This window comes from Sprattus sprattus (assembly GCF_963457725.1).
Source record: "Sprattus sprattus genome assembly, chromosome: 3".
Lineage (NCBI taxonomy): Eukaryota > Metazoa > Chordata > Actinopteri > Clupeiformes > Clupeidae > Sprattus > Sprattus sprattus.
The window spans coordinates 17,817,633-17,843,903 of record NC_137922.1 but is presented as its reverse complement, the minus strand read 5'-3'; the positions used below and the strand labels follow the sequence as shown (position 1 = coordinate 17,843,903).

The following is a 26,271-nucleotide window of genomic DNA, read 5'->3' as shown; positions in this document are numbered from 1 at the left end:
CTTTTGTAAATACTCAAGAGCTTTTACACTGACGACACATATTAAGATTTAATTACTTTTATTGTTTCATTCGAGATGTTTGAACCTATCCTATTTCAAGACTTCCACAAAATCAAATGACTGATGGCGCACATCCAGAGGTCCAAGAATTATCTAGAAAGGAGGTATTCAGAAAGTTGATATATTGTACAGTTGTGCATTATATGGTTCACACTGTATAACAATTATATCTGAATTGTATTGTTTTCATTAAATTCTTCCAAAGTGGTGCATCTAGCCAAATGCATCTGAAACAGCCAGATGGATAAGCAATTCTTCTTTTATGTTAGGATTTCTTTACATCCTTGTTTCATTTTGAAATGAGGTGCTAACTGTAAAGAATTGCACAGTTTTGAAAAGCAATTACACAAGGATGAAGTTTAAGCTGCATGTTTGAATGTGTTCTATTCCTAGAATTCAGTAAGTCTGGGTTCTCAGATGGAGACCAGGGCATGATGATCTAAAAGGAGGTGGGTAAGTATAACCCCATGTGCCTTTCTATTTTGTCCACCACATCGCATTAGGATTGCAGGAGATTACTGAGCTTTGTCTGTCCATGGCCCAAGGAAAACAGTTTGCAACCTCTTGATTCTGCCACCCGGGAGCTATGCCTACGAATGTAAACAGTCCCAAATACCAACTGGCTCAGGGTCTGGTTACCATGGAAGGTCAGGTGGGGTGATGTCAACATGACCTGTCATTACCTCAAATCACTGTAAGAAATATTGTGCTACACACACGAGGTGAACTGTATAGTCATGAGGTGTTTCCTGTATAGCCACGGAATATCTTCTCTGGGATATCTTCCATAATACCTAGGGTGCTTGTCCATCTACATCACCCCCCCCCCCCCCCCTCCCCCCCCTACTTTTTCCTACTTTCCTCTCAGGTGTATTTCAGGCCTGGCATTTTTACATAGCTGATTCTAAATGTTCTAACTATAGCAAAATTATAACTCTGGATAGGCTTGTTGTCAAGGAGGGTGCCACTCAAAGAGCTTACAGTAATGAGATTACTTGCACAGCACAACCAATGCTGCCTAATGTGCTTGGCAAGGCTCTGCCTGGGGACGCATTAGCGTTATACGTTCAAATCAAACATCAAATACATATGCATGTCTGATATGTATCATCAGTAAATTAATTTAACATCCACTGATTTGCTGCACTACCTTGCATGGTATGCATGTGTGCTGATCTGTGCAGGGTGGTTGCTGGGTGGTTCACAGTGATCATAGGCTATCATGTGTTCTTGACGCATTATGAGGCTCAGAGGCATTATGAAGCATGTCAATATGAAGTGTTGAGACCTTGGAAATTAAGCTTCAGCTCAGTATGCTACCATGTTGATTTTATTAAAGTCTTGATCCTTGTATTGTTGTGTATGAACCTGTATTAAAACAACATACTGATAACTGATCAAGCATACCTGTGAAAATCAATGGAAACCTTTATACCAACATAGATGGTGTCTGTAATGGATTTAAACAACTTCATATTACTCACAACGTGTCATGTCTTCCGTCGTGCTAAATCTCTACAATCCACCAAAACAAAAAATCTTCTCTCTGATAGTTTGGTGGCTGTAACTCTTGAGTCTTCAGGTGTTTTAAGAAAAGTAAGAACTACAGTGTACCAAAGCAAAATGTTAGGGACGTCTGTTTTTTTCATATCTACTTGACAGGAAATCGAGTTAAATGTGTAATTTACCTTGAAGTCGACCATAAAACCGCTTCTTTACGTTTGTTTCCTTTGCCAGTTGAAGAGTTTAGCTCAAATCCTCTCATGCACCGTGAAATAATCCCATTTCGAACACTCGCAATTCCGTGTTTCTTACAGATTTTTTCCCGCACAATTCAAATATTACATCCATTGCTCTGCAGTGAAAACCCCATTACGATCAGACATTTTACTTTAAAAAAGTATCAGACCATATCAGCACCACTGAACGCGAACAGCTCCCCGCTGAGTAACGGTTGGCGTTCCCTCCCACCCTCCTCCCCATTCAAAATGCGATTTGTCACGCACCTCCCTCTGTGCAAGCTGTAGTGCGGCTTCTCAAACAATTGTTCATCTCAACATGGGTTTATACTTCTGACGTGAACCGAATGGTTGTAATGTCATTGTCATATGAAAAAATACAGCCGAATTGTTATGATTCCACAGCGATATCCTTTACATTCGTGCATTTGTTTGGGGTTTAATAGCGCAAAACTTCATCTCACTTTTCTTCAGCATATTTATTGTATAAATGGTCACTACAGAGTCTGCAGGGGGTCGTAACAATAATGACATTTTAAATCTTATTCCTTATGACCAAATGACACCTCACTTTTATGCATACATGTATGAATACAAGTGGCTTCAAGAGTTATGTTTCGTACATGAAAATGTTCTTGTAGACAAGTGTTTTTATAGTGTCTTAGGCCTTTCTACAAACTCATTTTTTTCCCCAGGTCGAACAACACCTGGCATTACCAGAAACACCTAACTAGCATAAACAATTACCCCCCACCCCCCACCCCCAGCTGTTGCCTTGGATATCCTGCACAAGACAGACAGCGCTGTTTGGGATCCCAGGAGGATGCTTTTGAAAATGTGCAGTGAGGCTCACCTTTCCAGAAAGAGTCGCACCCATTTTTGCTTCATCAGAGGCCCCACCCAATCATGCACACTTCCAGCAATCTGGTGAGCCGTGGCTGGAGCATCTAATCTTATCTCAAGCTAAGTGTGTCCCTGAGCCACCTAATGCTTTTCCCTGGACCTGGTTTTAAGCGCTTCTCATGTAGGGCTTAACGGCAAAGAGGTATAGTCAGAACGTGAGAAGAGAGTGATTTAAACTGTGGCACTCAAATTATGGTTGTTCGGGGCATACTATGGGAAGGGTAAAAGGTGATGAAGGCTCATTACGGATGCACATGACATCTTGTAACTCATGTTGTGCACAACATTGTTATTCAGCAACAAGTGCAAGCAACCAGTTTCATGATCTTCCATCAGAGAGGAAATTACCTTAGCATAGTTAGATGATTATGGTGAATCACAGAGACATGTACTATCTTATGGATATACTTTTCTTTGCTTTGAAAATGCTTTAGGCTTTTCAAAAAGTTCCTCTCTAAAATCTTTTTTGCTCGTATCTATCTTGGTGTTTCATCACAGAGGATCAAATGCAGCATGTCAAAAACTGTTACTTTTGATTATGTGTCATTGTGCTTTTTAATATTGTCACCTGACTGAAGAGAGACCAGAATCACTTGCTTGCTGTTTTCCTAAAGCCATATGATTTGTTTGGGCTTTGTTATTGTTGAATGCTTGCCTTTTTTCACATTATCAACAATATCTCAAAACATGCTTGAATACAGACTGTCACCCCCCTGTCCAACCTCTCTTAAACATACTTTTTAAATGAGACTGCATTCATACATGCACTGCTGCTCAAGCCATCCCAAAAGCCTTTGCTCTCCTACCAGACGGCACAGGCCATCTTTTAGCAGGGATAAGCGTTAGCAAATGAGATTGGATCTAATCTTTTGATGTCATTTCAACCTGAAACCAAAGACACATGTCAACAGTGGGTCATATGGCTTCTAGGAGGTGATCTGGAATATGGTGTTCTCACCAGACAAACACACCTTATACTGTAGATGTAGTTGCTTCCAAAAGCACAGAGTGACTACTCTCTAGCTCCTTCCCACTGCCTGATCTTTTCAGGAGAATAATAAAAAATAGTTTATTTCAATCAGAATGTATGTTGAGAGGAATAACCTCTAGGGTTTTACTTTCCATATTGTCCATGATGTATAGCATATCAACAACACGTATGATAGGAAGAGCAGTGAAGACTATTTATTTTTTTAAGCATATTTGTTACAAGATATGTGTACATGAAAGATTATTTTTCCTGTTGCAGGCAGAAATTGTAATCTCTCAGCCTCTATCTCTGCTTTCACCACCTGTAGGCCCTGCGTTCTGAACACTCTGATCGTCTCTAGACAGCAGCTTGTTTGGAGTTGTTGTTGGTGTCTCAACTAATTGTTGGGCCCATGTGTATTTATAATTGGCAAACCGACATTTGCTTGACTTCATTCAACCGCATGGTCCCTATTTGTTAGCTAATGCATGAATCCCCAGATGAGATCTCCTTAATGCAGTCGTGCTTTAGGGGGTTGTCCCCTGGGTGATATGGTAACACACTTTTCCCCTAATTCGTCTCTCATTTGAAATAAAATTGAAGGGGAGTCAGTACAAACCTTGTAAACATGCACTACGTTGTGGATACATTAAGTTTTATCTTGGAGACGTATGTGTGTGATCTCACTATTTTATTTCAGCATCCTGAGTTAATGGTTGTGCCATTTCTTTTGGAAAAAAATGATCATGCTTGGAAAATAAATTAATTCATCAGCAACATTCCTTTTTTTACAATCATATCATAAGGGTCAGTGTTAAGGACAGAACTTTGAAGATCATAGCATCCCCACTGAGCATTATCTTTTGATCTCTGCTGAAGATATCACAAAGAGTTGGCTAAAATAGTTTCTTTCACAAAATCTTCAATAAACTCAGTGTCATTTTATTTCTGTTTCACTGACATTATTTTTACACTATAGCACCTTTTAGATTAAAAAAAACAACACCTCCAAATTCACACCATCCCTTTAGGAGACAGCCTCTGCACTATGATGCAGTCCTCCATGATGTCTCTAGGTCGCTATGTCATCATGAGAATGAGAAAATGCCCAAAGGATAGGCAAGTGCTGTCTCAGCAGAGCCCATGGTGCCCTGCAGGACCTGCTTAATCAATTCCACTCTCCCATCCTGGGGTGGTGTTATGTAATACAGGGCAATAATCATGGCTAGGTGGCTTAATGTGGATGGAAGGATGGATGAAATGTCCTCTTAATGGCATTTCTGCTGTGGAGGGAGGACAATATGAGTGAATAGCCTGCTCTAGAGGATCCTGTCCATGACTACTGGCATTATGGAATAGTTTGGAGATAGAACTGGACAAAGTTGCCTTTGTCCTTCCTGATGCCTAAAGCTTAGAAAACAAGGAAATTAAAGTCAAAAAGTCTTCCTTAAAAAAAAAAAAAAAAAAAAAAACAGGCTTGACTTCATTTTTGAATTGCACCACACGTAGTCTACTTATTTGCTCACTACAATTACACATTACTAAAAATAATTTTGATGTTGTAGCTGATGTTGGCATGACCAGTTGCGATCAATCGATTGCGTACAAAAAATGTAACCAATTACAGCCCATGTTATATTCACCATGCTGCAAGATTTCCAGTGAATTTGGTGATTGGAGTTTTACCAAGACAACACTGCCCTCTGGAGTTGAGTAAAAACCTAGAATGCGCAATAAGTGTTTGGATTTTGTGTTAATCTTCAGTAAATAGAGAATAACGGAGTTGAGATTCTAGGCTATCTATCTTCATTGAACTATGAATACATCTTTCATCTTTGAAGTCCCAGCCAGTGAATGTAGTGAATGTGTGTCTATTTAAATCTGGTCTTGGACCTTGGTAAACTCATGATCTGTTATCAGATAGATAGTGCCCATTCTAAAATAAAAGTCAGAACACATGGTTGCTGCAGTTTTAGTTTGCTTTATTGTATGCCAGTGTGAAGCCTTTTCAATACTTTTAATACAGCATGCACTGTCATAATAATTATTATGGCTGTAAACCACTTGGGTTAATGTATTCAATATGCATTGAATTATAAAGTTCAAATTCATTCTATGTATGTGATATACACCTTCTATACATAATATTTTAACAATGACATCAAATGTACAGTTAACGCTCATGTCCACTATGAAAAGAAAATGAAATTGGTTTAGTGCTATGACTAGAACCATAGGTAGGTGGTGTCAGCGCAGTGATACTCGTGTAGTGTGCGGGCTGAGCTAGATCAGCTCGCTAATGTTTATATCTGCAAGCGGCGAAGGTTAACACAGTGTAGGCTACACAGGGAACATACATACACATAGACGCGGCAGCATGGCGAACGCGGAAAGAACTCAGAGTCCTCATAAGCTGTCACAGAGAACAAAGTCAACATGCCTTCTATTTTTTCGGCTTTTGTTTTTTGCTGTCTTTCAGGTGGCACAGGCAAACAAGCAAGGTTGGTATTTATTTTGGTTGTTTGTATCGGGCAAATGCCACAGCGGCTGCATTCAAAACTCGGTGTTGGATCAACTAGCTCTGTATGCTACCTGGTTAGCCGATTTAGGTAGCTGGCAGGATTTAACATTATATTCACAGGTTAGCATTGTATTGCTCTCATGTCAATCAATATAATTATCAACGTTTTCATAATTTAGGGTCTATATCGTGCTGGTGTCAGCGGACAGCCGCTTGAGTCGCGCTTGAATGGTCAAAATGGCACACAGATATATCCTAGTATGTAGCTAGAACTGCAGTGTTTGTAATTGTATTGAGCTAGCAGGCTACCTAGCATAGCTTCACTACAAGTAAGCTAGCGAACCCCCGAGGCTCTGGATAGATTGGCCGCAGGTTGCTCTATTGATTAACGTTACTCTACTTAAGATTCTAAACGTGATGCATGTGAAGAATACTACATTTAATAGCAGAAAGGTTGAGGTTGAAGGCAATGTTGTAATTCCTCGCCAACATGGGTGGGTTAAGTAGACGATATAGCTTGAACATTTAATTAACTCGATTTCTCTTGCCCTGTGTATGCTATCGAGCACATTCGCATCTGTTCTGTGAACGTTTGTGGACCCTCTGGTAATATTTCCTTCACAAATCTAAAGAGTAGCTTGTGCCAGTAAACCATGAAGAAGATTGTTTGCCTCTATTTTCTGACCCACAGTTTAGCTATAGCAGTATTTTCGTGTCTTTATTGATTCAACGTTACACAGTAGTACAAATAACAATTTCAGTGCAATCAAATGCTGTCATAGAGCTGTGCAATTTGATTTGTTTGCTGTCTGTTTGAGCTTGTCACATTTATTGCTTTATCAACTCTTGAAACCTAAAGGCGGGTTTGTTGCAATAACAAATACGCTAGTTTAAAGACACAAGTTCAAACGTTGAGCGAAAGAGGAAGTGAGCTGTGAAGTTCCTTCCTTTGCAAAAATGAACTCAGTACTAAAGCAGTGATGGAGGTTGTTTTAATACACTGATAACACGCTGTTGCCTGTCATCTGGCTATCAGTCCTGATTGTATGTTTGTGCTGAGTCCGTGTGTAACATTCTCCACTATCAGTGTGTTGGGATTTCCTATTAGCCACACACTTTTACATTTTGTTTAATGTCCCCCCCCTGTTTCTCGTCATAACTTCTTAAGAACAGCCTAGTCTTCTTCGGGGGAAAAAACAGCCCATACATTGCAACTCTTGCATAGAGCAAGCATCACCTACAGCAGAGCTGCACTTCTATTTTTAAGCAGGCTTCCTCTACAAGCTAGGCATGATGGGTTTTGAAACCTCCGCTTCGCTTTTTTTGAAAAAACAAGCAATCAAACAAACAAAAATCAATAAATAGCTCTACCATCACAGCACCTCACTTAGCTGTGATCTCCAAACTAAATGGATACATTCAGCTCATATCTCTGCATATCACTGCTTCAGAGAGAAAAGCTGTGTGCAACATGGTGTTTGGCTGCTAGTGATTAGTTTCTGCAGTGAAGGTCAGAGGATCATTCAACTCTATTGTCAGCCAGTGAAGTGTGTTTGCTAACCAGTGATGCTTCCACTGAAGGCCTTGCTTGGATGAGCTGCCTAGGAAAAAGCGGGAGAGACAGGGCACAGAGCTGTGTGTTTGACAGTCTGCGTTTGATACGCCAGGCCCTGTGTGGCTTTTTAAAATGCAGGCATGCACGGCAGGCCGTGTCAAAAACGAGGAACTGACTGGAGTTGCCGCTGTCAACTTGGGTCTTCGCAGGGCCGTTTCTGAAAGCCAAAGCGAAACTTTGGCTACCTGCTGCCCCTCCCCCTATCACTCAGTCTCTCTGCTGGATGTCTTCAGACCTTTTGAAATAAATCCTTATTGTCATCATGCTCTTTGTGGTGGACCAAATCAAATGATCCGACTTTCACGCAATGGCATACTCTAAAGACTAACAGTGCAGGTGGTCTACCCAAGAATTGATGTTAAATGAGAAAAATGTTTTTACTTCCTGCTGTTCTGCGGTCACTAGACTTGTGTTCTTTTCCTGTCCTGCACATCCGCAAGCAAGTTGACACAGATCTGTGTGTTTGAAGATGTCTGCAGGATGCAACCGTTTAAAGCACTACGCACACACACACACACACACACACACACACACACACACATATATGCACACACACTTTTGGTTTGTCACAGTGTGAGCTCAGTGAAGTTACTGTGTGTGCAGCGTTGGGTGTTTTCTTGTTGCTATGCAGCCAGCCTAGCGTGGCGTGGCGTGCCGTGGCAGAGTGATCCTTTTCATGAGATGCCTTCTCAGATGCTCAGGCTGAAAAGGGAGTAGCTTTTGTTTTTGGAAATGGCAGAAACAGGCCCTCATTTTCATTTGCACGTGGTTGCAGGAACCTCTTGAGTCTGGTTACCCTGCTCTCTCAGAGCGCAACCTTTGGACTGATCTGGGGTCTGTTGTGGTTGTTCGTCTCTGGTGGTGTTGTGCGTCTTGGGTGGTGTTTCAAACGTAGCTGACCTACAGGCCTGCTGTCTCAACAGGATATGCCACTGCAGTGTTTTCCTTTTTTGGCAATTGCCTTTTTTTTTAAATGTTAATAAACGATGGACCCGCTTGTTTTATAGAACTTTTCATCATTTCAAGGCAACTTTTGTTCTCTGCTCCTTGAGTCTCACCGCTACATGCACTTATCCCCCTAGTTATCCACTTGGAAATATGGCTGGTAAAACCCTAACAAATCAATCATATATTTTGACAGTCTATCTGTAGTCATTTCCATTGCAGCATGTTTAAAAGCATTCAAACTTGGAGCCCAGCAGTACAAACATGTCAGTAAGTGCCAGTAACACTGTAGTATGCAGCCATTTTCTACATTTACGGGAAACTGACGAGAATATTCTAGAGTCTAATGCGGCATGCGAGTGTGCTTTAACTGACATTCTGCAACTTCCTGTGTCATGTAGGGTCATATGATGTCTTGGGTTGCAATCAGCTGGCTAAGTCTTTTATTTAGAAAAATGCCAAAACAAAGCCCCATTGCCCTAGTATATTTTCCTATGAGAGAGTTCACAGGGGAATCTGGTAGGCACAGTGGCATAAACGTGAGCTTCATTAACATCCATTCTTTTTCATTGTTGTTTTGTTTGTTTGTTTTTTGAAGTGCTTAAGCTGCAGCCAAAGGCCAGTGTTGCTGTGATCTTTGGCTTTGCAGCTCAGGCCAATAAAATCTAATTTTATCTGATTTCTAATGACGGCTCATCATTGCCTTTGATCTGAGCTGTCAAAACACGTCTGAACTTGAGCAGTAGATTATATGTGTGAACAGTAACCTGATGCAAGCTGTTTGTCTGTCTGTGTCTCCACAGCTTTTATTCAGTCAGACACCATCCTAGAGGTGCTACATTTTGGGGAACGAGGCCTCTTGCAGGTAAGCTAAGACCAGTTCATAATGATCCTAATTATCAGTCCTGACCTATTGTGTGTGTCTGTCTGTGTCTGTCTTTGTCTGTGTGTGTGTGTGTGTGTGTGTGTGTGTGTGTGTGTGTGTGTGTGTGTGTGTGTGTGTGTGTGTGTGTGTGTGTGTGTGTGTGTGTGTGTGTGTGTGTGTGTGTGTGTGTGTGGGCCCCGGCCCGTCCTGTATGACTCCCATTGACCCATGCTGTGTAATGCGTTCAGGGATAAACCACTCTCTGTCACCTAAATAGCCTTCTCCAGGTAAGGTTTGAAGTTAAATACCCCTAGCTGCTGAGGATTCCATTAATGCTTTGTCGCTTTGTTGCATGACATCTGTGTCATGTCAGTCAGGCCAAGTGCGTTCCAGTTAGAGGTGTGAGTTTTCACTGGCCCCACGATTTCGATTGCAATTCAAAGAGGTAACGGTTTGATTATAAAACCATGCTTGATGCAAAATGATGCATCTGGTCCTTAATGTTTTTATTCATAAATAAATACAAGCTCTTAGATTTGAACTCTATTTTCCTTTTAAACCTTTTATTAAACAGCTGTTTTTTTTTTTTTTTGCATAAATAGCTGCCAGCAGTAGGTCTGTGTCCTAAATAATACATATTTTGTAGCCTACTGCATTATAAATACAATTTCTATAAAAATGTAATTTCCCATTACAGACAATTCTGCCATTTTATTAGGCCATCAGGATAATTCAGTTATTTGTATAACAACAATATAACATAAAAACTGGGGGCTGTTATAAGCTCAAATACGATTATCCATACAACAAGGTAGTATGAACAGAAATTCATGGGCCTATCTGTGGTACATATGACCTATTGAAAGAACTGGGGGTTGTATTTGACTGATATGACACCACAGGAAATGGTAGCAGGTAGACTGCTAGGATTAAGCTAAGTAGCATAGCTGTGTAGCCAGCTATGGGTTAATTTACTTATGTGATGACTGCACAGTCGGGTTTCCCAAGTTCTAGGTCCTGAGGGACGGACAAGTTTCCGTGAGGCCCGTGCTTCCATGAGCCCTGATGTGGTGTTATCCCTACATGTGATCCTAAAGCCTGTGCACACACACACACACACACACAAACACACACACACACACACACACACACTTTTGGCCAAGGCAATCTGATCTTAATAGGCAACCCTGGCGAATTTCCCAGACTAACCAAAGCAGACCAGGACCACTTGATTGATCTCTGTGTCCTTCTGTCTATTTATTTGGTTGTCTGTCTCTCTGTCTAAGTACTTCTTTCTGTCTCTCTGTCCTGCCTGTCTGTGTGTATGTTTTGACTTCCTGTTTTCATATGTCTGTTTGGCTGTGTGTCTGTGTGTCTGTCTAGCTAGCTAGCACTTGGTGTGTTTGGCCATGCCTCAGATGGGAATGTGATTTTTAATCTGTCTGTGCGGTGAGATGTAAATACACAGATTTAGATATGAATGTAGATTGCAGGAGTGTGTTTCTATCAGGCATAGAAACTGATAGCGAAAGAAAGCTATGCCATTATTGTGACCATGGCTGGTTCTTTTGATTTGCAGTACATTCATGTGCATATAGCACAGGTAAACTCAAATGAATTTGGTCATAAAATAGGTGTTTTGTTATTGTGCATATCCTTGTATTGTTTAATTGCTGTATTCTAAAGACATCTCTCAATGATTGTGTTTTGCAGACAGAGTCTGACATTGACATTAGTTCATATCATCCAAAAAGGTAAGGTTGCTTCTCCCTCTCCTCACCACCAACTCACCATTTGTTTGAACAATCATAATGATATGTCATCTGTTTGGCATGCCACGGATGTTCGGGCTTGAGACACAGTGAAAATTGGTTGCGCTAGATAGCTAGCTCCCTTGCATAGCATAGACAGGTAGCTAAGCAACAACCCATTGTTGGAAAAATGCGATCCCAAAACTGTTATTAACTTTGAGTGCTAGGTGACTCATGTCTATTTTGGTTTGCCTTGCTCAAATAGATGCAAACTCATTTATTCACAGACAATCGATTTTTCTGATAGCCTAGTATTTTCATAAATTTAGTTTCAGGTTTCTTACTGACACATGGAAGTGTATAAAATCTATAGATACATAGCAAACGAAAGAAAGTAACAAACAGTACCCATGACAAATACTGGACAGACTTTGTGTAATGAATGTATCATAAGCCCGAAATCTGTTAATATGTTGGATATACACAGTCCATTACTGCTAGCGAATTGCTGAGCTTAACAACTGAATGGCAGAGTTCTGTATGTCTTCATTTCCATGTGAAACCGCATGCTACGAAGTAATGCGCACGAACCTCCACAAGATGAGAGGCAGTCAGCACTGCCACCAAACTATAGTGTAGTCTTTGATAGTGACTAAATACAACTGGGCTGTGAGTTATTGCTCTACTTTAAAGTCTTATGACATTTAACCTAGCCATCTAACCCTAGCTTAGGGAGCCATCTTAACTGTTGGCAATTGATGGGATGTGTTAATATGAATTAATTAGGCTAGTTGCCAAGTTAAATGTATGTATTTTGGGGACAAGCAGAAAGCTGCACAGGCACCCTGAGGGTTTCTACCTTTTCCTATTATAACTTTATATGTTCAGGAGATTATAATTGTATAAGTTGGGAAGACTGTAATGTCAGCTTTTTAACGTGATCTTTTTATGCAAATGGTACTCATTTAAACCGTTTAAGGTTATTTAAAAGTTTCCTCAGTGTAGTGAATGAAGGCTAACTGAGGCTTGTTTTGTTTACACTCAGAACCAGACGGTACTTTAGACAAGTGACACTTCTCCACCTAAAAATGCTTCAAAATCCTTTAAGCCTTCAGCCTCCTTATTGTCAAGTGCTGCAGATATTTTTTCCAAGAGTTTTGCTACCCCCCTTTTCATTTTAAGTGCTTTCAGGTGTCCTAGGCATGTGCTTGAGGTTATCTATGATGTTAAGACTCATGAGAATAAGCACAGTGTTTGACAAGTGGTTTATTAGGGTAACAGGTAAGCTCTTTGACACAATCTCTCTCTTACCCCTTTCACATGCAAAACCCATTAATATATCTGGTAAGAACAACACAGGATAGACAAGTTTCCTTCCCATTCAATCCTCCATAATGATAAAGTCATGTATTCTAACCAGACTGTATTAAACGGGATGCTACGTAGCCTGAACCTCTGCAAAAGGTGTACAACATGTGAGATCATGTGTTGGTTAACCTAGCTATTAACGGTCCCAGCTATCTCTAGCTTATGGAACCTTTTTGGAAGTTGTCAGTTGATAGTGTGTGTGTAAATACGAAAAATATAGCTGCTAAGTGTGTTTATACAAACTATATGCTGCTAAGTGTGTTAATATGAACTATGTAGAAACTAAGTGTGTTAATACGAACTATATAGCTGCTAAATTGCCTAAGCTGCTCAGGCATGCTGAGGTTTTCCACCTTTTCCTGTTATCATTTTACAAGTTAAATTTAGCTACTAAACTAGTTCAAAGTTTCCCCAATGTAGTCAATGAGGGTGGAGAAGACCCTCCTGCTCCTAACCCTTCTCGAAGATGGGAATCTTGCTGCTCGCATTCCTACTTCAGAAGATCGTCTTCAATATTACTAGGTCACCAGGGGGTAGATTAATGGTCCAACTTTGCCGTGTTCATGACATTGGCTCCCATTCCCATTTCCCCCATGTTCCACCCAATCTGTGTCCGCAAGCAAAGCTGCTGAAACCTGAGCTGAAAGATGTATTGTTTGTGTCGCCGCCATATTCCTAGGAGAGTCAAAGCCTCATGATCAATGCAGGTGATGTTTTCAAAGCAAAACTGCTTCCTGCTCAGACTTCAGCCCTGCCAAAAACATAGTTTTATAGTGCTATATCATTGCAAATAATAAGTGCAAAATTAAATTCAGCAGCTTTGGCTACCAAAAAGCAGAAATCAAACTGACGAAACAGACCACAAGGATGTTGACTGCACTAGATGGGGCATGGCTGTTGTCATAATCCTGCTGACAAAACTGACATCCACGTTGGTTGCATTCTGGAAGATACGGTCACTGTAAGGGTGAGTGTGTGTGTCGTGTGCGTGTGCGTGTGTGTGTGTGTGTGTGCATGAGAAATTCTTCAGATTCAGCTAGCCAGTCTGCTGACAAAACTGTGGCATCCACATTGGTTGCATTCTGGAAGATTAGGTCACTGTAAGGGTGAGTGTGTGTATGTGTGTGTCGTGTGTGTGTGTGTGTGTGTGTGTGTGTGTGTGTGTGTGTGTGTGTGTGTGCGCATGAGAAATTCTTCAGATTTTGCAAGCCAGTCCGATGAGCAGCGACGTGCAGCCTTTTGAATGGCTGAAGGAAGGAGGCTTGGCTTTAAATTGTAAAGAGAGAGAGACACACAAACACACACTGAGGCGTTCTTCGATTGGGCAACTTGTTTTGTGTAAAATCTGTGACATTATCCAGACGGTACCTTAGTGACAGCCAAAAATGTTTGAAAATCCATCAGCCTATTGTCAAGTGCTGACCTTAAGAATCATTAGAATAATCACAATGTTTATATCCCCAATGTGCAAAGTGAATGGCCTTAATAAGCATGTGTTTTGACAAGTGGTTTATAGGAGTTACAGGTGATCTTTTTGACACTTCAGCAATGTGGCAGGTACAATCTCTCTCATTCACGTCTTGCACATACAACATTAATATATCTGGTAAAAACAACATGGGATAGACAAGTTTTCATTCCCACTCAGTCTTCCATGATATTATAAGTCCCGGGTGTAGTTTATTCCCACTAGACTGTATTTAGCAGGATGCCAGATCGCCAGGGGATACATTAAAGAATCGACTTTACCTTTTATTTACACCTGAAACCATAACTGTAAAATACCAAATAAGTAAATGGCTTTCAGTATGAGTGGCAATGACATAGATTACACACACACACACACACACACACACACACGCACAAGCAGCCTGTTTGTGCTGACATCTGTACTCTTGAATTACTAGTGGAAGTTTAAACAACTAGGGTGAGTGGCAGAGAAGAATGTGTGTGTACTCTGATTGGCTTTTTGTGCATACCTTAATTTGGTGCCAGCCCATAAAGAATGAGGAAACGGTGTGAGTGTTTTATAAATAGAATACACACACACACACACACACACACACACACACACACACACGTAAAATAATTTTAAACCAGCTCCACACAACACATACTATTTCATTTAGCACTCCTGTCCGGATGTTGCACTGTTCTCAGTATTGTCACTACATAGCAACTTTCTGAGGTTATTTAGACTCACACGTGCTTGGACGTAGACTTGACAGCACTGAGTGTTCTCGTCCGTCACTCATGGCTGACACTTTAACAGCTAACATTTTCATTCTTCATCATGTCAACATAGGGCAGATTACAGCACGTGTGACAGGTTTGTTTTGTGAGAGCCTTACGGCTGTGCCGAAGAGTTCAAGCAGCCATGTACTTTGTCTGGAACAGGTTTGACAGACTTCCACAAATTCCCACAGAAACAGATTATCCATCACACCCAGACTTTATAAAAAATAAAAAAGCAACCTAGTTAACAAATGTCTACGTGCAAGATGGGTGACACTTGGAGTACAAATTCAGCTCCAGTTTAAATGAAGGGGCAAGCAGTCAATGGCCATCTTTCATTACCTCCGCCGAGGAGGTTATGTTTTCGCCCCTGTATGTTTGTTTGTCTGTTTGTCAGCAGGATTACGCAGAAACGCATGGACCGATTTCCATCAAACTTTGTGGGGAGATTGGGTAATATAATGGCAATAATTTATTAGATTTTCAGATGTCAAGGTCAAAGGTCAAGGTCACAAGGTGGAGGTGGAGGCCACTGCGACTCTGATTAGGGGTGCTATGGCTAATTCTGTACTTCCTGATGAGTTTTATTTGGTCACCAAGTTCCTGTTTCACTATCAGATTTTTTAATTCCTCTGGGCATTTTTTCTCTACGATGCAGACATGCAGATAGACTCAGTCCATAGGTGCAAAATTGAGAAAGTTCTGGTGTTCATAGGTCATTTTTTCATGCAATCAGGCTTATTGGATATCACAGTTGTACTTTTTTTTTGTTTCAATAACTTTTTTGTGTTTTGGGTAACTTGTGTGTCGGTGATTACAGGTGTATTCACTTTTTCTAGTTTTAGTCCTGTATTTTCAACAGTGTTTTTCTAAAGTATTTGTTGTTGATTTTTCATAAGACGAAGTACTCCACTTGTCACTTCAGTGCGCACATTTTAAGTGCATTTATGAAAATTCAGCTGTACGCGTTTCCATGTACTGTTATGCGAATTACACTCCAAATCAAGGAAAGAGTTGTCATCAGCTGGTTTCATAACATGAGGTTGTCAGAACAACTTAAACTGAATTATAATACAGAAACACGTAATAAAATGTTAACCAAGTGTTTTCATAAGAATAAACCCATTTCTGTCAACTTTAGTTGAATTGTACTGTATGGAAATCAGGGAGTTAATCCACTTTCCTCTAGGGATGTCTGGGATGAAAACCCAGCTATTGTGCAATGCTCAGATACACACTCAGCCACCAGGCCGGTTTAGCGGGATTCGCCTGTACTACCACCCCAGGCCTGTCCCCACCCATGCCGGTGTTATCAGCTAGGCTGCACCCCTGTTCAAGACACGATTCATATTTTCTTAGTAATTGCATCATACCAGGTTAAAGACTAGCCTAATAAGTAAATACCAGACCTTGTGATAGCGTCTCATCTGATCTGTCATCCGTCAATGTGTTCAGTATGAAATGTTTAGTAACCACACATTGAAGTCCTGAAAAATAAACACCTGAACAGTTTGGTTTGAGTTGATGCAAGACAATGGATGTTCCAGTATCACATCATGTCACATCCCCACATGAACACATTACCCAGAGCCATGTCTTTCAACAACTTTAATTGACAGTGCACCATTAATCGGTTTAGGCCTATGTCATCGTACAGTACTTATCTTTTCAACTGAATAATTAAAAGTACATTGTACTCGGTACACAAATGAACTAAAGATGTTAGAAATTAACACTGTCCGTACATCTATTTAGTATTTCTAGTAACTAAAGAAGACAAAATATAGGTTAATATATCGTAATATAAAAAATATAATATGCATTGATGTTAAAGTGTATAACATGAACAGCAGCACCACTGCTGAAAAAATCCTAGGGGGAAACACAGATAATGTTCCCAGAGTCAATAACTAATCATATAAAATAATCGTGATCTCAAGATTTTTGCCATAATTGATCAGCCCTAACACACACCCTCTCACACACACAAAACGAAAAACAAAAAAACAAAAAAAGGCACGGGTTTGTCTACCGTGAGTCATCCTTCTTATGCTTGAGGCGCGTGTTGTTGGCGATGAGTGGCAGGCATGGCTTGCTCCACGGCTCAGCTCTGATGCCTCCTCTCCCTTGTCTTTTCCAGCCCGCCCTTGCACAGAGGGAACTGCAGGCCCATACGCTTTGAGCCACCCATGCTGGACTTCCACGAACAGTAAGTAGCTCCTGTGTCAGGCCCACATGCTAGAGCTGTCGGTCTCTCAGGCCTAATCCCGTGGACTTATGGGACGTTGTTTATGTCGTGTCTGTCCCTTCTGTAACCCTATTGATTGTAATGCTGTTCAAGTCACCCAAAGTTTTAAAATGCATAATATCAGTTGTTAATTTTGGAAATATGTATGTGGCTTTTTTACCCTGTGACCTTCCTATGTATAGGCCAATATAAATACAAGTATCTAGTATTCATATTTTTCAGTTATGCACAACAACATTCCTAATTCCCCCTTTTCTGCCCTTTTTGAACTTTTTGCTGATGCATTATACACAAGTTGAATTGACACCTTGGGATCGCATGAGGGGCCTCAGTTTGTTTACTGATTAATGTTGTAGTTGGTCCTAGTTTGGGATATGATTTGGCTTCGCTTTCTGCTGAGTTTGTTCATGACCTGACAGGCACAGAGTAGTCATGGTTCCCGGTTCTAAAGCAGTGCAAGCACTTTATGCTATCAAAAGTGAAGATATGCTCTCCCTCATTAGTGTGTCTGCTAAATGACTGCTGCAAGCTTGTTAATGTTAGCATATTTCTGTTGTCACGCTATGGCTCGGCTCCTAGGTAAATGGGGTGTGTTCATGAATTCAATACGCCATTGCTGAACGAAATTAGTTAGCACTGGAGGTCTTTATGATGGAAATTTGGGTAAAGGGAATGTACCTGTTTGTGCCAAAACAGGATGTGTTATCATACCGCACACTATTTTTGAGTGCTGAAGAGAGTTTTTGGGTGAGCCAGCCTCTTTGCATTTAGTGTTTCCTGTTGAAAGTTGTGGTTAACATTTCCATCTGAAGGTGTGGGTATGTGTTTGTGTGTGTGCGCATGTCTGCGTGTGTTTATCTTGCATTTTACATCAGAAGATGGATTGATGGGTTGGATCGGTGTTCTTCGGCATAATGGTTAATGTGAATCTGCTTCTTTTAACACCTGTGGCTATGAATCCAAAGAGGTTCCACAATTCATATTACAATACATATCATTATCTCATGTTAGTATTTTATTTCTATTTATTATAATTTGTTACTATTTGTTGCAAACAGTTCCATTGATTTGAATGGCCCATCCCAATGTCCAGAAGGCTGACATTTCTTGATATTCACTGCAAAAAATGAATGACCATTGGCAACAGGATTTGTGCTTTTAATTCACATCTTTCATAACATTCCGCAAGTAGTCCGTTCACTTTTCGCAATGGAAATTCAGTGGAACTTCATGTGTTGCTAGGCAACAGATGAATCTTTCAAAGTTATGTTTGTGTGAAGAACACAGCTGCAGTTGCGCATCTCTTAAGTGTGCATAGCAGAGATTGTTTTGTAAATCGATTTCTTCTGTAGAAGTTTTTGTTATGTAGAAGTAAGTTTGACTGTGTTGGGCAGAATTGTGGTCTGTCTCACCTACCCACTAAGTCACTTTCTCACTAACTCATGGCCTCTCTCTCTCTCTCTCTCTCTCTCTCTCTCTCTCTCTCTCTCTCTCTCGCACACACACACAGACACACACCTACACACCTGTGCTTACATTCCATCTTCTAAAAGTCTGCAGGTTTTCTTTATTTTTAAAATTTTCATCAGAACAAATACAGGTGTCACACTTAAACTTGAAAGCCATCTGCCATCTTTCCATGTCATTTTTTTTTTCTCCCTGTAATAAACTAAGTCAGTAGCTTTTGCATCTAACCGTTGCCTTTAGTTGGTCGGGTGCTTGAACCCTGTAGATCGGTTGAAGAATGTCACAGCAGACCTCCACAAAAGTGCAACTCTTTTCGCAAGTTTGTGTTGTGTGTCAGCAGACAAACGTACCATAAGTCCCACTGAGGGTCCTACATTTGCTGTCGAAGAAATTAATACACACAGGTTTACTTGTGGAAGGTTTCTGTTTTTGTTTTCCGTCTTTCCGTCTTTTTGGAATACTGTGTTAAACCTCTGATGTGCTACGCTTACTTGGAAATTTGATTCAGAACCAATACACAGCCATTTCTATTTTTAAGGCCAATTTTGTGACCTTTTTCAGCAGGCCAAAATTTGATCAAACATTTTTCCATTTGGACTAGCTTTTGTAGAGAAGTCCACAAGCATGGGAATAGTCAATAACTGTTCAAGCAATAAGCAGGGTTCCCGCCATGTTCCTTGTGTTCTGTGTTTCTATGGACAGTACGATGCATATAAACCAGCAACTCATGCCTTTGGCTGTGTAGCTCTCCACATTCACAAACTCAGATAACACTCTGGATTTTAAGGAACTGACTACATTAAAGTAGTCTGTCAGAACTACCTATTTTCCTCTCTGAGAAGCGATAGCCCCTAACAAGAAGTCTTTAAACTGAAGTCAGTCCCACAGTTGGACAACAGTTTATGCATGCCTGAACGTGTCTCCTTCTGTCCCTCCCCAAAGTTATAGGCCGAAAGAGAACTTGCATTGTGAACTTTCTGGAAACTGTTCCTGTCAGTAGCTGTGTGAGATCAGTGTCATAAAAGCACAAGCCCCTTTCGTTTCCTTTTAGACACATTTGATGCTTTACCATTTCAAATATAGCCATCTACATATCCTGCAAAATGACTCGGGGGAACATGTTCAATGTTGTATTCGTAAATAATAAATGTGAACTTAGAGCCTGACCAATGGAACTGTTGTTTGTTGAAGAGTCTGTTTGATATCTGTAGAGTTCACAGATATTTTCCATTGTGACATTTCAGTAGGAACATCAGAGGTGTTTCTTTTCTGATCTGTGCAAGTGGTTGGGAACTCCCATGTAAATCTGCCCTTTCTCTTCCTCTTTGTGTTTGTCTTGTCTTGTCTTTCTCCTCAGGCCTGTTGGAATGCCAAAAATGGAAAAAGTCTTCTTGCACAATCCTAGTCCAGAAGAAATTAGTTTAATATCAATATCAGCGACAACAGCGCATTTTCACGCTTCATTTTTTCAAAACAGGGTAAGTTCCGCTTTGAACCTCAACAGACAGAAAGGGGGAGTTGGTGTCCTTATCCTGCCCTGGTAAACCTTTCAGTGTGAAAAGGCCAGTGTTTTGAAAGTCACAGCAGTGCATTTTTCTTACCACTCCACTAAATGCCTTCTTGGCAATGTGATTCTTTGTGCCTTTGTCACTTAATTCCATGCTCGTCTTGTACAAGGCTCCTAGAGTCAGTATCTCTGTTAATAAGCTTATGGAGTATTTTGTGTTCAATAGTGCTGACCATCAGTGAATACACTGGCATTGGACTGATGCCCATTTATGTTTTCAATTTAAGTTAATAGCTTATAGTGGAGTGGAGGTTGCTGGTGGTATTGACCAATGGCAAGGAGACTGTACACTCTGACGTTCTCTGACAAATCCAGCTCTCACTCTCACAAAACAAGCAAGCTTCAAGTGTAAAATACAAACAGGAAGTTCATCTGGAATTAAAATGAGGATGTTGTTTTAAAGGACCCCAAAACATAACTACCCCTCCTGTTATTTGGAATATTATTGTTTCTCCTGAAAACGTGTCTTATGTGCCCAGCCCCCAACCATTATTAGGGTTGGAATTTGGACTGTCATGACCCAGCTGACATTTCTTACCTCATAAAGGTCAAACCTGGAATGGCCTAAGTTAGCCTTAAGACTATTGTAGGTGACCTCAACCTTCCAAGCTAAAGCTCAACTTCTGTCACATTTACCAATGTCACTGCATACCACTCCTGTCGACCTTAGCATTTCTGAAACTTAATTCTTAAATGCTTTCTAGTTCTTGAATCCAACATTAGCTTTGGAGGCTCCCTGAATGTTTAATGCTACCTGTCATGGCATATGTTTGAAGTGTCAATCAGTGTCTTCTGTCTTCTCTGCAGATCATCCCTCCCGGGGGAAACACATCATTTGATGTGGTCTTTCTAGCACGAGTAGTAGGCAATGTAGAAAATACATTATTTATAAACACGTCACACCATGGAGTGTTTACATACCAGGTAGGCATTTCTCTCTCCCATAAGTAAAAAATACATATTCACTTACACAACTCCTGAAACTGTGAATAATCAGACACAAATAAGCTTTGAAAGGTTGTTTATATGGTTAAACTCACAAAGACCACATAGATCCTACTGATATGCCCACATTTTCCTGTAGCACTTAATCACAAGTTTGTGTTGGCATCAAGCATCTACTTCTCAGTGCATGGTAATGCTCAGTGACATTCATTATCCTATTTGATTTCTGTTTTGAAGGTGTTTGGTGTGGGCATACCCAACCCATATAGGCTACGGCCCTTCATAGGGGCAAGGGTCCCTGTCAACAGCAGCTTCTCCCCCCTCATAAACATCCACAACCCACACAGTGAGCCCCTGCAGGTGAGAAAACACCCCCCCTCCCATCAGGAAATCGGGCACAGTCTGCAAGAATAAATTACTCTGTGGTTAAGCACATGTCGCTCTATATTTACCAGATTGTTGTAGGAATTCTGCTTGTGGTCTGAGGTAATTTAAATCCCAAATACCCCCCCCCAAGGTTGTGGAGATGTACTCCAGCGGGGGCGACCTGCACCTTGAGCTGCCCACAGGCCAGCAGGGAGGGACACGAAAATTATGGGTATGAACCGCCACACCTTTTGATTATTTACTCATGTGCTGTGCAGATTGACTGGTAACCGACCGACTGCCAGATGAATACAAAAAAACCACACAATGTTGTATCTAGAATGATATATCTCGTGATGTGTTTCACATGTCTGCAGGAAATACCTCCCTTTGAGACGAAGGGGGTGATGAGAGCGAGCTTCTCGTCGCGAGATGCTGACAACCACACCGCCTTCATCCGCATCAAGACCAACGCCTCTGACGAGGATGAGTTCATCATCCTCCCCATGGAGGTCGAGGTCACTGCAGGTCCGTTCAGAATGAGGAAGTGTCAAAGAATTCAGAATAGCCCAATGATAGCGGATTTTAAGCAGTTCTTAGAAGGGACCAAAGTAGATACTAATATCAGTTTTGAAAGTACATGTTTATTATAGAATATGTCATGCTCTTTTTAATGTGGTTGGTTTAATTCACACTTATGGGAGGTGTAAACGTAAAAGCAAAGGGCTATTTGGCATGTATGTTTAATGGCATTATAGTATTAACTTGTGCTTTGTTTACAGCACCTGGTATATACTCCTCCATTGAAATGCTAGACTTTGGTACATTAAGATCTCAAGGTAAGTCCGCATCCTATTCCATCTCAAAAACTGCTGATGCTGAATTGAATTAGCCTTAGGGCCACTAAAGAAACCTCAAACCTAAGTACTTCAGCAGTCGTCTGCTTTTTTTTTTTTTTTTACAGATCGACCAAAGCACTTGAATTTGCATCTGCTAAATTCAGGAACGAAAGATGTACCAATTACCGTGAGTATTACACTGTTGACTGTTCACTTTCACCTGCATTCTGTGCCCAGGCCTTTCTGCTAACATCTGTTATCTGTTCCTCAGAGTATACGACCAACGCCATCAAATGATGCAGTGTCAATAGAATTCAAGCAAATCACGCTTAAAGCTGGCGAGAATAAATATACCAAAGTTGCAAGTATTAGTTTTGATGGTAAGTCCCGTGAGTTGTGACTGAGCTTTCATGAAAAAAAAGGAAATCGCACACTACAAAAAGTGAGATGTTCTAAATTTAGTTATAGCATATTCTGCATGATACACTAGTTTGTGTTACTTGCTGTTGTGTTTTGAGACTGTGTTGTTGCACACATGGGAAATATCTCTGTGTGTTGTAGTCTAGATTTTCACTTTACCACCTTTACCGCAAGATCATATAATCCCACAATATCCCTGCATATAATCCCTACCTATATCAAATATAATCCCACTGCAACATGGCCTCCTTTGCTGTCATAATAACTCGCAAAACCACACATTGACCTGAAAGCACCAAGTGTTATGTAATGACAGAGGCCTCATTCAACCCTTACACTGAAGAATGGGACCCATGTATCCATTGTTGTTTCCAGTTGCTGTAGAGTGAAACAGTTACTGTGAGGACAAGAAAGTGTTATATAAATCAGCAGAAGGAGCTTGTCAGAATGTGGCCAGCTCATCATCCATGATCTTGGGTTTCTGATGTGCATCAGGAGGCATTATGTGTCTTGTTTTGTCCTGGGAGAAATGATTGACACATGGCTTACATAGCAAAACGCTACACACAGGGAATATGATCTTTCACAAGAAAAGCCATTTTAAAAGGGCTTCATGTAACTCTTAGCTTTAAGCAGTCATGTTGTCTTGTGAGCTGAGTTGCATCTTATTGTGCTTCTGATGATAAGGTATATGTGGCTAATTTACTTTTCATTTCCCTTTTTCTCAGCGTCCAAGGTGAAAAGACCGTCGCAGATATCTGGTAAAATAACGGTGAAAGCAAAAGAGAAAAGCTACTCCAAACTTGAAATTCCATATCAAACTGAAGTTTTAGAAGGGTATGAGTATTTTTTTTTTCAGATAATTTAAGCAAGAATAAGAATGAACAAATCATATTTAGTAGCATTTTGTAGAGCTAAAATATGAATTAATAGTAGTCATTAAAGTGCAGTTGGGGTATGTGTTGCTTTTAAGAGGATAATATTTTACAACAATTCAAATTATTAAAAAAGTAAGTGTTAAAAATGTGGTATTCGGTAAATAAAGAAGCATTCCCTCTTGCCCTGACAGGTATCTGGGATTCGATCACACAGTCACCCTGTTCCACATCAGAGACAGTCCCCCAGACCCACAGGAGAGGCCCATAGTCCTCACCAACACCTTTAACTTTCCCATTCTCATCCATGACGTCTCGCTGCCGGACGAGGCCAAAACCATGTTCAAAGTGAGTGTGTGTTCGCATGTGTACCTTGTGTACCTTGTTTGCAGACTTCAAGTTTATTGGAAATGTAGTTTTGTCTGTGTGTTTGGCAAGCCTACATGCATGCATTTTTGTTGTAAATGAATCTATGGCTCTGTGAATGTGAATATAAAGGAGTGACAATCATTAACTACCTCTCTTCCTCCTCCTTTTCCTCCTCCACTACCAACCATCCTTACCTCACTTCACCTCCTCTCCCCTCTCTTCCTGTTTATCCATCCTCTGCTCTCTCTGCCAAAACGTCCCTCTGTTGCCCCTCTCCTTTTCCCTTCTGCTTTTTCTTCCTCCTTTTCTATCTACTCATCTTCCCTTTCCCCTCTTCTCCTGCGACCCCCCCCCCCCCCCCCCCGTGCCCTGCCTCCTCCCACTCTGTTCCTCTCCCCATCCTTCCTCTCCCTTATCTCCTCCTGTCACCCTCTTCCTCCTCCTCTTCCTCTTCCTCCCCTGCAGGTGCAGAACTTCAGCGAGCCGGTGTTGGTGCCGCCCCGCGAGGCCCGCTACATCTTCACGCTTCACTTCCGCCCCTCCCGCCCCACCATCCACATCGACAGCAACATCCTGCTGGTCACCAACGCCTCCCGCTTCCACCTGCCTGTGCGGGCTTACACCGGCTTCCTGGAGGTAGACAGCGGCCATGAACTCACTCGCTCGCTAACACGCTTGCTCACTCACTCGTTCATTCACTCACTTATTCACTCACTCACTCGTTCGCTTGTTCATTCATTCATTTATTCACTCACTCGCTCACTCACTCACTCACTCACCATTCACTCTCCTCAGAGAGACTCCTAATGTCAGCAGGGTTTTAACCTGGTTTAGAGAGAATCAATACTAATTCAGCACAATTGCATTTCATGTGCAATGGTGGGGGTGTGTTGAAGCCTTTTCAGAGAATTTGTTCTTATTCACTTTGCTTGTTCTGATACATTAACATTAATTTGTAAAAACGATTAATGTAATTGAGAAGTTACCACCACTACTATAAGCTTCTAGGGCTTTGTACTTTGACTTACTGTCCCTAACATATGTTTCTCTATTGTGCGTTCCTCTTCCTTCACAGCCACAGGTCCTTCCTCCAAGTCTACAGGAGCACCTCCTGGACTTTGGTGTACTCAGTGCCACAGACACCAGTAGCATAGTGTTTGTGGTGGTCAACAGCAATCCCATAGAGGTAATTTCTAACCCTCACCCCTGCCTACGATGACGGGTAGATTACCCTTTTCTTTATCAGGAATCTGCTTTCCTGTCCAATCCATAAATTAAATATTACTTCCGAGCACATTTTCATCATGCCGCACCAAGTTATCATGTTTATAATCTTAAAACTCACCCACTTTCATTGGCCTATTTACAAAAGACACATATCCATTTTTACTCCAAAGCTGGTGGTTACTTTTGTATAAGATGACCTAAAAATGCTTAGACTTGGACCTAGAAAGAGCTTCTTCCCCGAGGCTGTGACCCCACTGAACTCCACACCACCCTTCTAATAGCATCATTGCACTAATGCACCGCACTGCACTGTTTCCAGTACTTTAAAGAACATGTTATTTGCACTGTTTGCACTGCACATATACTTACCTACGCTGTTCAAATAATGGTACCAATTGTACATATCTTTTGTATAGTCTACTTACTTAACCAAATGTACATATGCTCTTCACACTGTGTATACAACAATACATTTGCACCCTCTATTTTCTAACTCTGTCCGTTTCTCAAATTCACCAATTTTTTTTTCTTTATTATTGCGCGATTAACGCGTATTTAATTTAAATAAATAATATTTTTACATTGTTACTCTCTATGGTCCGTATTGTAAAATATAGCATATTTTTGCGTGTGTGGTTTTTTATATGCTGACTGCATTTGATTGGCTTTGTGCCCGTTTCCTGCTCAATGACTATGTTGAATCTAATCTAATCTAAATATGTCTTAGTTTCGAAACCATTACGTTTCTATGTAAAAGCAGATGCCTTACGCCCCATTAACTCAGCTATTCTTTTATCAAGTTTACCTACTGCAATGTAAACATCACCCTCCCTGAACATATAGGTTCAGAATCTGCAGATCGCTTCAACAAACATTTAACTGGACGCCATGACAGAGGCCCTAAAGACGGCGCCGTTTGACTAATGAACCACACATCTGCCTTGACATTTATAACGGCGGGGAAAGCCATTTGGGT

At 40.9% G+C, this 26,271-nt stretch overlaps 1 protein-coding gene across 1 annotated transcript in view; it reads left to right on the top strand.

Annotated features, from left to right (window-relative positions):
* Positions 1-6,049: 6,049 nt before the first annotated feature.
* Positions 6,050-26,271, top strand: part of LOC308362650 (transmembrane protein 131-like) — a gene marked incomplete at its 5' end in the record, with an annotated part of 39,885 nt that continues 19,663 nt past the window's right edge. Inside the window, 16 exons of the mRNA XM_080835379.1 lie at positions 6,050-6,173; positions 9,557-9,618; positions 11,332-11,372; positions 17,113-17,181; positions 20,045-20,165; positions 21,062-21,178; positions 21,437-21,559; positions 21,717-21,797; positions 21,943-22,093; positions 22,348-22,404; positions 22,530-22,591; positions 22,676-22,784; positions 23,553-23,661; positions 23,894-24,047; positions 24,534-24,704; positions 25,144-25,254. Of these exons, the coding sequence (XP_080691505.1) occupies positions 6,050-6,173; positions 9,557-9,618; positions 11,332-11,372; positions 17,113-17,181; positions 20,045-20,165; positions 21,062-21,178; positions 21,437-21,559; positions 21,717-21,797; positions 21,943-22,093; positions 22,348-22,404; positions 22,530-22,591; positions 22,676-22,784; positions 23,553-23,661; positions 23,894-24,047; positions 24,534-24,704; positions 25,144-25,254 (1,662 nt within the window). The remainder of the gene's footprint in view (positions 6,174-9,556; positions 9,619-11,331; positions 11,373-17,112; positions 17,182-20,044; positions 20,166-21,061; positions 21,179-21,436; positions 21,560-21,716; positions 21,798-21,942; positions 22,094-22,347; positions 22,405-22,529; positions 22,592-22,675; positions 22,785-23,552; positions 23,662-23,893; positions 24,048-24,533; positions 24,705-25,143; positions 25,255-26,271) is intronic.